This window comes from Carassius auratus, linkage group LG30F, assembly GCF_003368295.1.
Source record: "Carassius auratus strain Wakin linkage group LG30F, ASM336829v1, whole genome shotgun sequence".
NCBI classification, from domain to species: Eukaryota; Metazoa; Chordata; class Actinopteri; order Cypriniformes; family Cyprinidae; genus Carassius; species Carassius auratus.
Window position 1 is genome coordinate 2,943,970 of NC_039294.1, and position 17,932 is coordinate 2,961,901.

General features: G+C 37.4%; 1 protein-coding gene across 1 annotated transcript in view; it reads left to right on the forward strand.

Annotated features, from left to right (window-relative positions):
* LOC113067917 (peripheral-type benzodiazepine receptor-associated protein 1-like) overlaps nt 1–17,932 on the forward strand; it is a 64,199-nt gene that overhangs the window by 36,447 nt on the left and 9,820 nt on the right. Inside the window, exons 4-5 of the mRNA XM_026240401.1 lie at nt 15,458–15,565; nt 16,565–16,693. Of these exons, the coding sequence (XP_026096186.1) occupies nt 15,458–15,565; nt 16,565–16,693 (237 nt within the window). The remainder of the gene's footprint in view (nt 1–15,457; nt 15,566–16,564; nt 16,694–17,932) is intronic.

Consider the following 17,932-nt stretch of genomic DNA (forward strand, 5'->3'; position numbering starts at 1 on the left):
TTAAAGTCTTTATGTATAATGCATTATAAAAGTAGTTTTAATACATTACGTATTGTGCACCTTATAATGCATTGTAAAATCTCATGAATAATTGTAACCACAGTTAATACAATATAACACTCATTGTTACACTATGCAGCTGGACTCAAATGAAGGTGTAGAAACATCTCAAGGATGATCAGAAGAAATGGACAGCACCTGAGTTAAATATATGAGTGTCACAGCAAAGGGTCTGTATACTTAGGACCATTTGATATTACAGTTTTTCTGCAAAAATGTCAACAATTCTGTGTTTTTCTGTCAATGTGGGGTGCTGTGTGTACATTTAATGAGGAAAAAAAATTAACTTAAATGATTTTAGCAAATGGCTGCAATATAACAAAGAGTGAAAAATTTAAGGGGGTCTGAATACTTTCCATACCCTCTGTAAAAGCAAAGGAAAGTGAGGAAAACTCAAACACACACACATTTTATTATTGTGTTGTTCATAACAGCCGGTCTGCTCATGGTTTCTCGTCTCTGGGGGTTTGTTGATGGTAAAATGCTGATACCTGTGTTTTCGTTTGACCTGCGAGAGGCAGATTTGGTCATGTGCATCTACACAGTAATTTAAGAAGGGAAGTGCACGCTTATTTTTCAAGAAGTATAGATACATTCATAAAAAAAAAGCTTCTTTATAGGCCTCGATGGTTCTGTGAAGAACCTTTAAAGGTACAGGTTGTAGGACCTGCCACTAGAGGGCGCAGTACCAAAACAATAACAATCGCGTGGTTTGATGACGCTAAGAAAGAGCATGAAATGATGGGATTTGTTGTCTTCTACCCAACCGCTGACGGCCATCAATCAGACGATATGAAAATGATTACCACTTGTTCAACACATATATACACTCGTGTACATTCAAACATTATAATTGGGCATACATAGCAAATGTGAGTTCAACGATTTGCGCGAGTAGATTACATACAAGGTCGCGATCAGACTATGGATCAGACGTGTCCTCGAGCGGGTCTAGCGACGCGATGCCCTGCATTTGGCGTGTATGCCCCATAATACTAATCTGTTGATCGTTATAATAGCATACGTTTTCTGTAAGGATACGAATCAAAACAACTCATCTGTCGAGTAAAACACAAGCGAGATCGGCTTCTCTTTCTAGTTTAAGTTTGTTGTGAAGCTCTCTCCATCTAGAAAATGCATAACCGATAGTGATCTTCGCTCTTTCTCTCCTCTTTTCCAAAACTCTTCTTGGGTCGTTTGGTTGGCCCGTACGCTTACATTTACGGGAGCTGTCCTTGTTGACAGAACCAGCGGCAGACAGTAAACAGTAATTATGTTTCATAAATAAGTAACACAATCCACCATAAAATGTGCAAGAAGAATTAAATAAGGAACTGCTTGAAGCAAGCTAGTGGTTTGCAGGACACTAGACACTACTTCATTTGTCCATGACACTGTTGTCATGTGATGTACCCTTTGACATCCATAGAACCTTTTAGAACAAAGTGAGAAATGTTACTTTGGCAACTTGTAAATAGATACTTTCAAAATATATACTGTAAGTATGTGTATTTATATATACATAATATATATATATATATATATATATATATATATATATATATATATATATATATACAGAGAACACACACAAACTTTTATTTTGTATGCAATAATCGTGATTAATCGTTTGACAGCACTAATCTGTAACCCTAGTTACAGTCAGTCTGTTTTGTTACATGACATTGTGAATTTTTCCTCATATTTTTGTTTTCTGCAGACAAAAATAGACTAGCTTATACTTCTGATAAGTTAGATGTCTAAAGATTCACAACAGATGTTTCTTTCATGCATTCTTTGTATCACTTTTATTTTCAATTTTTAAGAAGTTACAAATTAGCAGGTGCACCTGCCATCCTCATTTGTATCGTTCTATTTATCTCTGCCTTCCCGTTTTCACTCCATTTCTTCAGCTTTCGAGTGTGTGTGTTTGTGTGTGTCAGGATGTTTTTATGCTGCTCTGAAAATGATTAGACATGTCGTCTTGTCTGTCTGTCCATCTCTCACTCTCACCCAAACTGAATATGTTTAAAAATCCCACTCCAGTTCTAGACGGTGTGTCTATTCAAGTGTTTCTGACATGTCACAGTTTGACTGTCGCATCAAAATCGATGCACTGACATATTCTGGACTTATCATTCGCTTCTCACTGCTGGAGTTTAACAGCACTGTAGAGTGACTTTTGAGTTTTTTGATAATTCACCTGAAAATGAAAATCCTGCCATTATTTACTCACCCTCATGTATTTCCAACCCTTTATTTCAGTACTTTTTCAGTAATATTTAAGATTGAATATCTTTTGTAGAGAAGAGCCCTATGAATTCCAAATTCAAATTTATTTAAATAGTTTATTATTATCATTATTATTATCATTATTAATATTATTGGTTTTCATTTTAGTTTTTCTGAACTTAATTTTAATGTTAGTGATCAAAAAAATATATTTAAATTAATTTAAATCATAAAACGTATACAATATAACAACAATTTCTTAAAAGTGTAACAAAAATAAAGTTTTTTAATTTTTTATAATTTTTTTTATTTATAAATAAATAGACAAAACATCAACAATAAATATTTTAATATGCAATAAATTAGAAATAAAAAATGCCTTTTTTTCAAACATATTGCTGCACAACAAAGGTTTGACTTTATAATTATTACTATTATTATTACTACTACTACTTTGAAAAGTACAGTTTCTGTAACAATTTCAACAATTTAAATTTCAGCCAGAGTTAAATTGTTTTAAAGATTCTGTGTGTAAGTGATACAATGATAGATTTTCTCAAATTAAATCATAGGGCTCTAGCAAAGTTTAGTAGAGCTTACATTTTGCAGTTTCTTTTCTGTTTACATTAATGCATTTTAACTGCATTTTTATCTGAAGTTACTTGCAATAGAGGAGCGTAAGCAATTTGTCGCAGAATTGACTCTTCATGCTCCAAAAAGGATGCAAAAGCAACAGAAAAATATGCAATTCATGGCTCTGCGGTAAATTTAATTAGCTGTGTTTGTTTTAATGGAAGAAATGACATTAAGATGAGTAAACGATGACAGAATTCAGGCAAACTATTCCTTTAACTCATTAAAAGTTTTAACAAACCAGTTTTACGGACTTAACGCATTTGTTCACTGCCTAATTTGTAGTGTTTATGTACTGTTCTCCAGTTCAAAATTTATTCCACACATTATAAATTCATGCCATTTATTCATCTTTTTTCTTTCAAGGTCAGTTAGTCACTGACAATATGGCACAATAACGAGCTCAGATTTACTCTGGCAGAGCTTTGTTAGATGGGCTTTTTTCTCTGTGCTGAATTCGGTCTGATTAATTGACTTCCCTTGGAGTTCTTGGCTGAAACAGCCCAATTTGTTAAAGGAGAGTCTTTGTGCTGGTAACCCAGGGGCCGACACACTTCATAAAAGAGCCCTGAAACATTTGTGTGCAGATGATTGTGTCGTCACTGATCTGAGAACAGCTCCACCTGTGTCTCTACTCACACGCAGGGGTCACCACCTGCGTTTCATTCGTTATGTGTTTGTTAATGTTATTTCCCTGGAGTCACAAACTAGGTGGCCTTTAGCAGAAATGGCTGATGGAACGCTGGCTTAAAAGTGGCGTTGCCATGGAAACTGCATCCAGACTTGTCACCGGGTCAGCATGTGTTTGAAAGCGACACCCAGCCTTCAATTATTTCTGTTTGTATCTGCGTTGATTAGAGAGGAAGAGAGAGAGAGAGGCATGATGGGAACTCCAGCAGACAGTCTTTTCTCCGCCTGAATCTTCCCACACCTGCAGTCTGTTTGTCAAATGCGCTAAAAAAACAAACAAAAAAAAACCATGCAGACAGCCAGCAGTCCTCAGGAGCGGTGATTAAAGGAATATTTCACACAAACATGGGAATATGTTTCTAAACAACAACTGTTTTATGTTTTAGAATTATTAAGTTTAAAATAAGTGAAGTTGAATTGAGCATTTCTGAAAAAAATTCTGAGAAATAATTGGAATTGTGATTCATAAACCCGCAGCTGCAAGTTACTTATTGCATCTGTAAGTCAGAATTGTGGGAAATGCACTTGCAATTTCAGATTTTTTTTTTATTATTGCAAGCTATATCTCACAATTGCAAGTTATTAATTGAGAGACGTCAACCTGCTAAGGAAAAAGGACAAAATTATTAAAAAAGTCTGAAATTGCGAGTTCACTTCTCTCTTTTTTCCTCAGAATTCTGACCTTGCAGAATCTGAATCTCACAATTATTAACTTGCAATTGTGAGGTATATACAAATTATACTAATTTGTATGAATCGAAATTGCCAGTTTACATCTAGGACTCCTTTAAATCTGAATTCTGAGTTTACATCTCACAATTAATAACGGAGACGCCACGTCGGTGACCGACGAAAATGGGATATCGCTTCGATAGACCAATCTACTTTGAGTGTAAACTAAACGAGCCAATGCACATTGGAATGCAATTATTGCATCCAGCTGCCGTTGATCACTGCGTGAGTATAAGAAGGCAGCAGGTGCAATTCATACCAGGTTTTTGCTTTGAAGCCGATCCGGTGACCCGGCAGCTCATCGGTGATACAGCAACCATGGAGAAGGGACGTGGCGTCTCCGTTCCCTCCTTCAGGGAATGAGGGTTACAATGGGTAACCGAGATGTTCCCTTTCAGTTGGTCACTCTCGATGCCACTTCGGTGACCGATGAAAATGGGATCCCTACCAAAGCGCCATGGGTGCTGTCCCTTCCAATGTGCGGTGCGGTGCGGACACGCCTGTAAAAACGGGCGCATCGCACCGTGTGCGTGTCGAGACCGCGTCACTTCCATTATGAGCGCGCATACTGCACGCCTACATTGGAAATAACGAACTTGAGCGGGCAAAAGATGTGATATGTGAACGGCCCCTTAAACAGTTCAGTAGTGCAGAGTTTACAGGTTACTCTTCTTTTTTTGAAGGCTCAAAGTAAAGTACTCCCACATCCCGCTGAATGCTGCAGAGATGCTGTTCGGGAAGCACGTGACATAAAACGAGGCCAGCTATTGGTTATTCGCTACTTCTCCTGCTGTACTGGCTGAGTAAAACCTCCGGTGGCTCATTACTGCCACACTTTGGTCACCGCAGATTTGAAAAATGCACGAAATGAGCCGCTTACGGCAAATAAAAGTTATTTAGCAACGAATCGATGACTAAATTAGTTGACAACTATTTTAATAATCGATTTTAATCTATTAAATCGATTCGTTGTTTCAGCTCTAGTTTTCAGTGAAAGAAACTTTAGCTCAACTGAATGTAAAGGCTCAAATGGGCCTTGCTGTAGTGATTTAAGCATTAGAGTCAGGTCCCAGGAGGGTATAGAGGGGGGCCGGAAAGGATTTAACCTGCATTCGGTTTAAATAGTGAAATTACACTTATCTGTCAAGTATTTCTAAAATGTGAAACCTTAACGTTACATTGGAAAAACAAAGATGTGGCCTGGTCAAAGAATAACGTTATAGCTAGCGCCTAGGTAACGTTACATTGCAATGCAGAGTTGCATCCACACATTCAAACCACTCGCGTTAGCGTAAACAATTACTTAAACTTCTGTTCACTAAGAAGGTAATATCTTCCTTTCTTACCTGCTACAATCTCAGAAATGCCAGATGTTGTTGAAGGGGGCAGGTTTGACTCCGATGAGGTGAAAGGCTCCTCTGGTTCCATCTTTTTACATTTGAATACCGTGCAACTTTCTGCCTTCATATTGATCCCGTACATGGTCAAATGCTTCATTAAATTGGTGGTATTGCCGGCTTTGGTTGCAATACTCTTATCGCATATGTTGCACTTTGCTGACTCGGCATCCCCTTTTATAACGTGTAGCCACACTTTAGACCTCTTTGGCATTGTAAAACAGAAATGTTATGAGAAAAAACAACTACACTTGTGTTGTGTGACTGCGAGTATCTTCAGAAATCCTCCCCATCACATGGTGGTGGACAGCCAATCACGGCAAATTTAGGTCCTTACATGCACGTAGCTACAAGCTCACACAGACACAGCCTCTTGGCAAAAAAAAATGTGTGCATTCTCCATCTCCTGAAGAGCAGATCCCTCCATCTCTGGGTCGCCTGTCTCAGGGCTGCTTGATCTTTCGTTTACTGCCAGGTTTGGTGGTGGCCTGGACAGGCGGGTCAGCCTGCCCACGCCCGGCTCCACGGCATCGCCCACGGTGGGGCCCCCCTGAAGGTAGCGGAGCCTGGTTCGCAGCTCTGAGATGGTAATCTTCCCGCAATGAGAACATGACGCTTCCACGAAAGCCACCTTAGCGTGCTTGACGCCCAGACATGTGAGGGAGTGATCATGACCATCACCTGGTGCCAGGTAGCGACCGCATGCAGAAACGCATGTGTGAAACGTCATCCTTAAAAGGTCGATCCATCGTCTTTATAAAGACATACCCGTGGAGGTCTTTTAGAGGAAATTTGCTCTTAGAAAATGCTCTTTTAGTGCTGAGGTGCACTAGGGAAATGGTCGCTTGCTACACGACAGGGGGTTGTGCAGCCTGAAGTGTGAAACCCATTCGACACTGGAACGACCGCCGCTGAAATGCGTCTCACCAACACAGGAATCTACCCAGAGCGTGCAGAACGATAGTGTCACTCGGCTTCGAAGCGAAAAGCTGGTTGCACCTGCTGCCTTCTTATACTCACGCTGTGATCAGCGGCAGCTGGATGCAATAATTATATGCCAATGTGCATTGGCTCATCTAGTTTACTCTCGAAGTAGATTGGTCTATAGAAGCAATATCTAATTTTCATCGGTCACCTACGTGGCGTCGAGAGTGACCGACTGAAAGGGAACTCGGAATTCTGAGAAAAAAGTATAAACTGCACACTGAAAAATGTCTGAATTGTGAAATAAAAAGTTGTAATTTTGTATATTTTTGTTATATAGGTTATTAGATTGTGATAGAAATGCCAATGCGGAATAAATAGAAATATATACAGTACAGACCAAAAGTTTGGACACACCTTCTCATTCAAAGAGTTTTCTTTATTTTCATGACTATGAAAATTGTAGATTCACACTGAAGGCATCAAAACTATGAATTAACAAATGTGGGATTATATATGGAATTATATACATAACAAAAAAGTGTGAAACAACTGAAAATTTGTCATATTGTAGGTTCTTCACAGTAGCCACCTTTTGCTTTGATTACTGCTTTGCACACTCTTGGCATTCTCTTGATGAGCTTCAAGAGGTAGTCACCTGAAATGGTCTTCCAACAGTCTTGAAGGAGTTCCCAGAGAGATGCTTAGCACTTGTTGGCCCTTTTGCCTTCTGTCTGCGGTCCAGCTCACCCCTAAACCATCTCGATTGGGTTCAGGTCCGGTGACTGTGGAGTAGGGCTGCACGATATTGGGAAAAAATTACATTGCGATATTTTATTTTTCTGCGATATATATTGCGATATGAAATCTAATCAAATTTTTTCTTACAAACAAAAATGGGGTAAGCACACTTACATTCTCATTTAAAATGATTTAAACATCAACACCATCATGTCAATTGATTAATATGCGCGAGGGAGAGAGAGCAAGACAGCGCTCTTGTTGTTTGAAGACATTGAGCGTGCTGCCGGGGCTCGCTCTCTCTCTCGTCGCGCTCTTTCTCTCATGCTCTCTCTCGCGCGCGTGCTCGCTCTCTCTTTCTCTCTCACACTCTCTCTCTCTCGCACGTGCTCTCTCTCTCTCTCTCTCTCTCGCGCATGCTCTCTCTCGCGCATGCTCTCTCTCTCTCTCTCGCGCGTGCTCTCTCTCTCTCTCTCTCGCGCGCGCGTGCTCTCTCTCTCTGCCTCTCTCGCGCGCGCGCGTGCTCTCTCTCTCTGCCTCTCTCATGCTCTCTCTCGCGCACACACTCTCGCACTCTCACGCGCACACTCTCACGTGCTCTCTCTCTCTCTCTCGCGCATGCTCTCTCTCGCGCATGCTCTCTCTCGCGCATGCTCTCTCTCTCTCTCTCGCGCGTGCTCTCTCTCTCTCTCTCTCGCGCGCGCGTGCTCTCTCTCTCTGCCTCTCTCGCGCGCGCGCGTGCTCTCTCTCTCTGCCTCTCTCATGCTCTCTCTCGCGCACACACTCTCGCACTCTCACGCGCACACTCTCACGCGCTCTCTCTCTCTCTCTCGCGCACTCTCTCTGGCCCATACAGTTAATGAATAACGGATCAACTACGACAGCCTACATCGCACATCCTGCGATGTGACTATCGTGAATTCTACATCACGATATCGATGCTTAAATGACACATCGTGCAGCCCTACTGTGGAGGCCAGGCCATCTGGCGCAGCACCCCATCACTCTCCTTCTTGGTCAAATAGCCCTTGATGCCTTCAGTGTGACTTCAGTCATGAAAATAAAGAAAACTCTTTGAATGAGAAGGTGTGTCCAAACTTTTGGTCTGTACTGTATTAAAACTTGTGAAATTTAAATTATAAAAATCAATTAACGTATTTTCCGCATTATAAGGCGCACTTAAAAGCCTTTAATTTTCTCAAAAAACGACAGTGCGCCTTATAATCCGGAGCACCTTATATATGCATCAAGGCGCTCTGTCAAAATGTTGACATTCCCTTTAGCACAACTACATCTAGTGGATGCATAACACAAACCCAGTCAAACGTTTGACTTCTATTCTATGCGCCTTATAATTCGGTGCCCCTATATATGAAAACAGTTCTAAAATAAGCCATTCATTGAAGGTGCTCTTTATTATCTGGTGCGCCTTATAGTGCAGAAAATACGGTATATAATAAAAATGATTTAAAAATTATCATTATCTGATTTTAAAATAGTTATAAAATACATTTACATTTAGATGACGCTTTTATCCAAAGCGACTTACAATTGCTATATATGTCAGAGGTTACACGCCTCTGGAGCAACTTGGGGTTAAGTGTCTTGCTCAGGGACACATTGGTGTCTCACAGTGGATTCGAACCCTGGTCTCTCACACCAAAGGCATGTGTCTTATCCACTGCGCCAACACCACCCTTAAAATAATGTAATCAATTTTAACAATCCCATTTTAATTTAATCCATTTAACATCACAGGATGTTAAGTAAACTATTTAATTTAAGAGAAGCGAATCCAACAGCATATGGTGTGTGTCATAGTTAAATGCTAATTAAGACATAAACAAAATATTCTCATAATTAATTGCTCCAACAGGTCGTCAAGAGATATTTACTGGAAAATATTAATGATAGAGTATAATAGTGAGAGTAATACTCGTGTGTGTGTGTGTGTGTGTGTGTGAAAGAGAACGAGAGATGAAAAAGGAATGATATATGAGATCCGTGTAAAATTAATGACACGCAGCTAATGAGTGTTTTCCTTCTCATTTGTGTCTCGTATATCCTGAAAATCCTGTCTCATGGAATGATATGCATTATAAATCATAAATCATTGTGTTTTTAGGGAATTTAGCATTAAATTAGCATTACATTGACATTAAGAACTTATTCATCCTGATCCTAAAGTATACAAAAATATTTTGCATAAAGGAAATAAAGCCTCTTTTATAACCTTAAGTTATTTTTTTGTTTGTTTTCATTTTACATTATTTTAGGACTACTAAGTGCATTTGCCTGATGCATAGACATTTTATATATTCCCTTTTTTGTAACTCTCATTTCTCATTCTTTCTGAATGTGATTCTCATTAGATTAACATGACTTTAATATAGTATTTTAGAATGTGTTGTCATCAAAATAATGTCAAAATGCCGTTGGCTGATGCACATTATAAATCATAAACCACATTCAGTCTGATATTGTAGATGTGACAAAAATAAGAGATTATACTTTGCATAATGAAAATGAAGCCTCTTTAATAACCATTAAAAGGTTTTTTTGCATTTTTGGAACTATTAAACACATTTCCCTAAAGCGTAGATGTTTTACTTATTTATTTTAAAATTTGTATTTTATTTATTTATTAGTTTTTTTGTCATTCTAGCTCTTTCTTGATGTTATTCATGTTAGATTATCATTACTGTAATACAGTATCTTAGAATGAATTGTCATGGAAATAATGTCAAAATGCAAAAGCTTTCATTGTACTAAAATAAGCCTTATATTCATTAATCTCAAAACGTCATTTGTTTTTGTTTTAGGGTGAAATATCTAGACATTTTGTTGAGAATTCACTCTGTGTTTTCTCTTGCTTGGAGCAGAAAGCCCATCTGTGCGCGGGGAACCCCTGTCGACTCCATTATGCTGCTAATGGAGGTTTGTGTTTTAATGGAGATGAGCTTTGCTCCAAGACCTTTCACATCTGAGATGCAGCTATTACTGTAGAGCAGTGCGACTCGTCTATAATCAGGACAAAAGGATGGTCCTGCCGTAACGAGCAGGCATCAATCATCTCCCAACAGCCCCGGCGGGACACACGAGTGCTTGGATAAGAGTCACATGTGAGTGCCTCGACCAATCACAGCGGATTCAGACAGAATCGCTTTCACACCTGATTGACAGCGCTCTTAAACATTACTTAAAGTGTGTTTAAGATAATGTCAGACCTGTATGACTGCAGAACGACTCTCATGAATATTATAATTCAGCAGTGGTGGCTTTTATTGGGGTCTTGTATTGATTCATATTGTTATTTTTTGGTAATAAACCAAAAGAATATGATTTTTTTGGTGATTACTTATTTTGGTGTCACCTTTAATATGCCTTAAGAAGAAATTCAGTGCACTTTAAAGATTTTTTTTCAGTGTAAATACATTAACTACAGCCATGCAGACAAGTACAGTAGAAACAGTTATATTGTGCAAAATTTCTATCAATTAAAATAACAGTTTTTATTTGGATATATTTAAACATTTAATTTATTCATGTGATGCAGTTTATTCCTTTACAGTGTTTTGGAGCTGTAAGATAATAGGGCTGCACAATTGTAAAAAATAAAATAGATTTCATGATAAAAATGTAAATTAAAAAAAAACATTAATTTGATTTAAATAAAAAAATTTATTTATTTTTGATCTTAATAACAATAAACAGAAACAAATACAAGAACTGCCTCGAACTAGACTGAGGAGATAAAATACAAAATCAAATAATGAAATAAATATAAAAGATAATGATTATTATTATTATTATTGTTGTTGTTAATAATAATAATTATTATTATAATTATAAAAATATCAATAAAAAAATAAAATTTTAAATATGGTTGTAAAATACTGTTGTAACCTAACCCTAACCAATAACAACAACTATTATTATTATTATTAGCCATATTGCTTTATCATCATATAATCACAACAATTTGGCTAAATTGAGCAGGCCTTTTTACAAACCTGAATGTTAATTTGTAAATTGCACTAAATTGTAGTTTTTGTTAGAAAAAAATAGTTTATCCACAAATATGCAGACCTAATAGAGAGTAACCAAAAGTCCTGTCACTGTAACTAAAAGTAAGAATTAAGATGTAAGAGTAATTAATCCCTCCATCTGGTGTAGTAAACAGGTCATTCTTTCAAAGCAATTAAAATGATGATCCCAAATGCTGGACGCTGAGCACCTGTCCGCCTGGCATCTGGACGTCCTGGCAGTCTCTGACGTCTGGTTTCGGTTCGGTCATTAGAGGAGAAAGAGAGAGCGGCAGATGCTCAGATGAACAGCATTTATTCCTGGATGGAGAACTGCATTGCTGTCTCATGCATGTTAATGTGTGTGAATTCACAGATCTGTGAGTGGACTGCTTCTAAATGACTTGCGTAGGCCTGCATCGTGGATGAAGAGGGCATCTTTTCTCAGTTTGTTTGTGGAGTCTGTCTCTTTGGCTCTAATCTGATCATGCATATTGACTCTAGAGGGATTGCATCCCAGTTGCACTCAGCAGACGTCTGGATTGGCATCTGTACAGTCAGAATGAGCAGCTTGTTTGTATTTGATCTGATGCAATAGTAACACCCAGTCGACACCAACAAAACAGTGTGTTGTGATTCAACTGAATCAGATCAACTGTGAAGCTGTGTGTATATTGCCAAGGCATCCACATAGAGTGAAGTTGATTGTAATTGGAGCACTGTAATTTTGATGCTCTGTGATATGCCTTTTGCCTTTAGTGATGATAAAATAAGACTTATTTTATGAACTTATTTTAGTAATTATACATTATCTCAGAAGTGGTTCTGCCTAGTGTGATTTTTTTTGTATGTTATATTTACACAATTTAAATTCAAAATTTTGTGTATGTATTGTAATATTAAGCCCATTATTATAAAAAAATCGTATACTGTACAGTTCAAGGTTGGGGGGGAGGGTTAATAATAATTTTTTTTTTATTTAAAGACGTCTCATCTGCTCACCAAGGTTGCATTTATCAAGAATATAGAAAAAAATATAAAATATTATTACAATTTAAAATAGCTGTTTTCTATTTGAATAAATTGTAAAATGTAATTTATTTCTGTGGTGTGCAGCTGTATTTCTAGCATCATTCCTCCAGTCTTCAGTGTCACATGATCTTCAGAAATCATTCTAATATGCTGATTAGGGATGGGTACCGAAACCCGGTATTAATGGCCCCAGGGCTAAATTATGAAAGACCGTAGTATCAGTAAGATCTGACGCTATCGGTTCTGCTTTCGGTACTGGAGGGGAAAAAATGTATGTACTATGTATTTTTGCTTAATAATGTTATCGTGCACATTTTATCTCACCAAACATTTCTAATGTGCGATCATATTAAGACGTTTGTCTGTGAGATCTGCGAGATCTCTCATGCGCGCTGCGGAGGCTGTCTGTCAGTCACACACACACACACACACACACACCACAACGAGCGCGGTGCACGCACAGACATAACAGTATGAAAACTCCCGCTTAATAATAAAGAGTGACGATGGCGAAGAGATTTTCTTAATAATGTTATCGTGCACATTTTATCTTACCAAACATTTCTAATTTGCGATCAAATTAAGATGTTTGTCTGTGAGATCTGCGAGATCTCTCATGCGCGCTGCGGAGGCTGTCTGTCAGTCACACACACACCACAACGAGTGCGGTGCACGCACAGACATAACAGTATGAAAACTCCCGCTTAATAATAAAGAGTGACGATGGCGAAGAGATTTTCTTAATAATGTTATCGTGCACATTTTATCTTACCAAACATTTCTAATTTGCGATCAAATTAAGATGTTTGTCTGTGAAATCTGCGAGATCTCTCATGTGCGTCGCGGAAGCTGTCTGTCACACACACACATCAAGAACGAGCGCGGTGCACACACACGCATAAGGGGCCGTTCACATATGTTGTCTTTTGAGCGCTCAAGTTCGTTATGCGCGCTAATAATGAAATCGACGAAATGGCGCAAGCGCACCGCAGGTCATGTAGCTTCCTCACCTTTTCCGTAACAACGTTGAAAGCTCAGCCAAGATTAAGGAACAGCTGATCGCTGTATGTGGATTTTTTTATTAATTTTGTAGGCCTAGCAGTGCTACTGCAAGCAATTTTTAGTGCTGCAAATCCATTTATCCATTGCTGAAATTTCCTCATCTTCATGGAGAGAGCAGGTCATGGTTGCTTAGCAACGGCAGACTCCTCAGGAGCAGAAAGTGGCGTGCCTAGAGTTTTCCACGCGTTTTTAGAGTTTTTTACTGCCTAACACAACACAAAGTAACACAACACAAAGTAACACAACACAAAGTACCGATAAGAATACCGTTAAAGTACCGGACCGTTAAGCAGTATCGGTAAGAGTAGTAATACCGTTAAAACCTTAATGATACCCATCCCTAATGCTGATTTAATGCTCAAAGACATTTCTGATTATTATCAATGTAAAAGACGTAGTTATGCTAATGAATATTGTTGTGGAAACTGATATGTTTAAAAAAAAAAGTTCAAAAGAACAGCATTTATTTAAAATAGAAATCTTTTGTGACATTAGAAAACCATAATTTCAGATCAACTGAATGTGTCCTTGCTGAATAAAAGGATCAAATTCTTTAACAGAAAGCATTGCATTGCTAAAATCATGGATGTTGTGTACGAGAAGAATCTCACATTGAGGCTTAACATCGCCGACTGTGTGGCTTTATATTCCACCCTGAAGTGACACCAGATCCAGCTGGCGTGACATGCACTAAACACACACGCTCTGCTGAAATCAAAGCTGTCACCCTTCAGATGAGCCAGCTCCAAGATGAGCAATAAAGAGCGCTGATGGAGCATCTCTGACGTTCTGGTCAAACTTCTGATAGTTTGATGCTGAGCTTTTCAATTATTTATTGTTTGTTGGTGTTTTTTAATCATATTATGTAGTGGGTTTTTCAGAGGGAGGACTGAAGCTGTTAATTAGAGAGCTGCTCTATACAGAATTACCACAATATTGTCTATTTGGTTTAGAGGTGACCCCTTTTACAAGATGTCAAATAAGTCTCTGATGTCCCCAGAGAGTGTGTGTGAAGTTTTAGCTCAAAATACCCTACAGATAATTTTTTATAGCTTGTTAAAATTGCCACTTTTAGGATATGAGCGCGGCCGTTTTCATGTTCCCCTTTAAATGCAAATGAGCTGGTGCTCGTTTTCAAGAGCTCAAGCTCCTGCAACACCAGTGCTAGCCTTAGTAAATAAACACTCCACTATTACTACAAGCCTGTTATCTTCACAGAAAACACACTCGCATTTAAAGTTAGTCATCTGATTGTACTGTGCATATAAAATGCACTTTATAAATTACACAGACGGGAGCGTGGCATGGTAAAAAATAACTCATGGTGCCATACAAACTTTTTATAAGCCCCACTTGTGATTATGAGCTCGACTATTTAGCAGCAATGGTGAAAACAGAAGTTGGGAGACGCTGCTTATTACTTGGGGTATGGGAATAAAAAAAAAAAAAAAAGGAGTGGCTGGATTTGTATCATTATAAGGTGGTTGTGTATGCACACTGCCAACACATTTATATCCAAACATGCTAAAGTGAATTATGCATAATAGATCCCCTTTAATACGAACAAACAACCTGTATGCAGGCCTTGAGCGGTTTATTAGTCTGTTTTTCTGTATTTTCTGCTTTTTGCATTGCAGGAAGGATACCGTGTACACATTTCTGACATGCTGGTCAAATTCAGGATGATTTCACATTAGTTCCTGAATTATTTTAAAATCATATTTATTGGGTTCAAGCTGAAACCATTACCCAAAGACCATCATTGTGGCTGTCGTATGCTGATTTACCACAATTAAAGTGTTTTCCACTTGGTTTAGTACCTAAAAACACCATTTTAATACCTAAATGGGTTGAGTTGCTCTGACTCTGTCTGTCCTCCATCAGTTTAGAGGTGTGAAACTGATCTTCTGCTGTGTTTTCTCTCCTCAGAATGGCAGGGACTATGGGTTCCTGGTGCGTCAGAACTCAGAGCTGCTTCGAGCGCTGGAGGAGATGGAGAAATCATGCAACGCTCTCAGAGAGGAGAACAAGATACTGGTGAGGCTTCATCAGCACACAGCCCTGTTCAAACACCTCCTCTCATCGGCCACCTGTGTGGAATTTATTTGCATTTGTATTTTAAGTGATTTTTTTTTTGTCCAGTATATTCATTGAAAAATAGAATGTGTTTTTTTTTTTTAAACAGTTTTTTTTTTTTTTTTGGAACAAATGAAATATTTGAAACATTTTGTTTAGTTCCACATAAGTACTACAATAACTAAAATGAAAAATTAGACAATGATAAAAAAAAAACTATAGGCATAAAAAATTAAAATTACTAAAACAACAAAATGAATTACTTTAAAATACGTGAAAACAAACAAAAAATATTTAGTATAATTCAAAATTATAACAAAAGTTATAATAGTATATCACTGATAAACTAACCTTATACGCCTAATAATGTAAATTTATGATTTCAATTTTCCTTAACATTTTCTATTTTTAAATATTTATCTTTTACAAGCATTTATGGTCAAATCAATATTGCAAACAGAAAATCTATAAAAAACATTATAATTTAAAATAATAGCTTAAACAATAATAGAATATCAGTGATACTTAAATAGCCCTTCCTTATAATGTTAATCATATTATTATTATTTTTTTTGGTGCAAATCAATGTTGCATGTGCTAGTAATTATTTATTTGGAAAAAAGCATTGCAACACTTAATATTCATGTTTGGGATTATTTTGTGGAAATGATTGGTTGGCTGCACATTTATACTTTATGTAGCACATTTGATCTCAAAAGACCATGGAAAAATCTCTTAATATTAGCCCTTTATTTTTTTATCATTTTTTATATTAAATCACATTTTAACTTGCTCGTGGCTCTCAAACGGTCCTGGTGTATATCCAGTTTTTAAATACACATTCTGCATTATTAGGCCTGAATCTGTTGTTTATATCTCACTACTTTGAACATATTTAATGTTGCTATCAGTCTCTCTTTATTCTCTAATACAAATTGTGTAATATTCATGTTTGGTCAGAGGAAGAGCAGTTCTCCAGAGACGGAGGAGAAAGTGAAGAGGTTGAGGAAGAGGAACACCGAACTCGCTGTCATCGCCAAACGTTTGGAGGAGAGAGCGCGGAAACTACAGGAAGCCAACCTAAAAGTGGTGCGTGCACAATTATACACTTCATAAGTGACCCTGGAGCACAAACCCAGTCTTAAGTAGCACGGCTATATTTGTAGCAATAGCCAACGATACATTTTTCTTTTATGCCAAAAATCATCTGGACATTAGGTAAATATCATGTTCCATGAAGATATTTTGTACATATTCTACCATAAGCATGTCTAAAGTTAATTTCTAATTAGTAATATGCATTGCTAAGAACTTCATTTGAACAACTTTAAAGATGATTTTCTCAAAATATAGATTGTTTTGCACCTTCAGATTCCAAATAGTTGTATCTCTGACAAATATTGTCCTCCGAACAAACCACGCATCACTGGTGAGATGATTTATTCAGCTTTCAGATGATGCATACATCTCAATTTCTAAAAATTTACCCTTATGACTGGTTTTGTGGTCTATGGCCACACATGATTTAGTGTCTAGAGTTGATGAGCTTTTGCTTTTTAGGTAAAACACTTAAGGCAAATGTTTTATTTATGTATTTATTTTTATGCATGGGTAAATTTTGAGGATATAAGTACAGTCAGTCTTTTAGGTTTTTCTTTTAAGTCTGACTATAAAGACATTACATTGATTTTATACTTTTAATGCCATAAAAGGTGGGTAAATAATAGCTAAATGTGTTTTTAATGGAACTATTCATTACATTCATTACTGGATTTTTGAATCTGGTATTATCAGCCCTTTTGTCTTGCATCTTTTGAACTGAACAATACAATATAGAGCAGCTGACCTGAGCGACCCGTCCAGTATTTACTGATTCATTCTGTGCTCTCTTTTGTTTGATTGAGCTTTTATTGACTTTTCTTGCTGTTGAATTTGTCCTGAATGACTGTGACTAGTTAAATACATTAACGATCTGTTCTTAAACAAGCTTCTGTTTTACAGTGACTTTGAGCTTTTGTTGTAGAGCAACAATACTGGTTACATAAGACAAGATGAAACTACACACAATACTGCAGTAGAGGGGTGAATGATGACGTGTGTGTGTGTGTGTGTGTGTGTGTGTGAGAGAGAGAGAGAGAGAGAGAGAGAGAGAGAGAGAGAGAGAGTTTGTGTTGTCAGTTTTGTCTTTATTATATTATACTAAAGTTTCCCTTGTTTTATTGTTATTTATTTGCTGTTTAAAATACATTATAAATATTATCATAATTACTATCTTTATTAATTTGTTATTTTAGCTTAAGATATTGTGTCTATGTTTTTTAGCTTTAT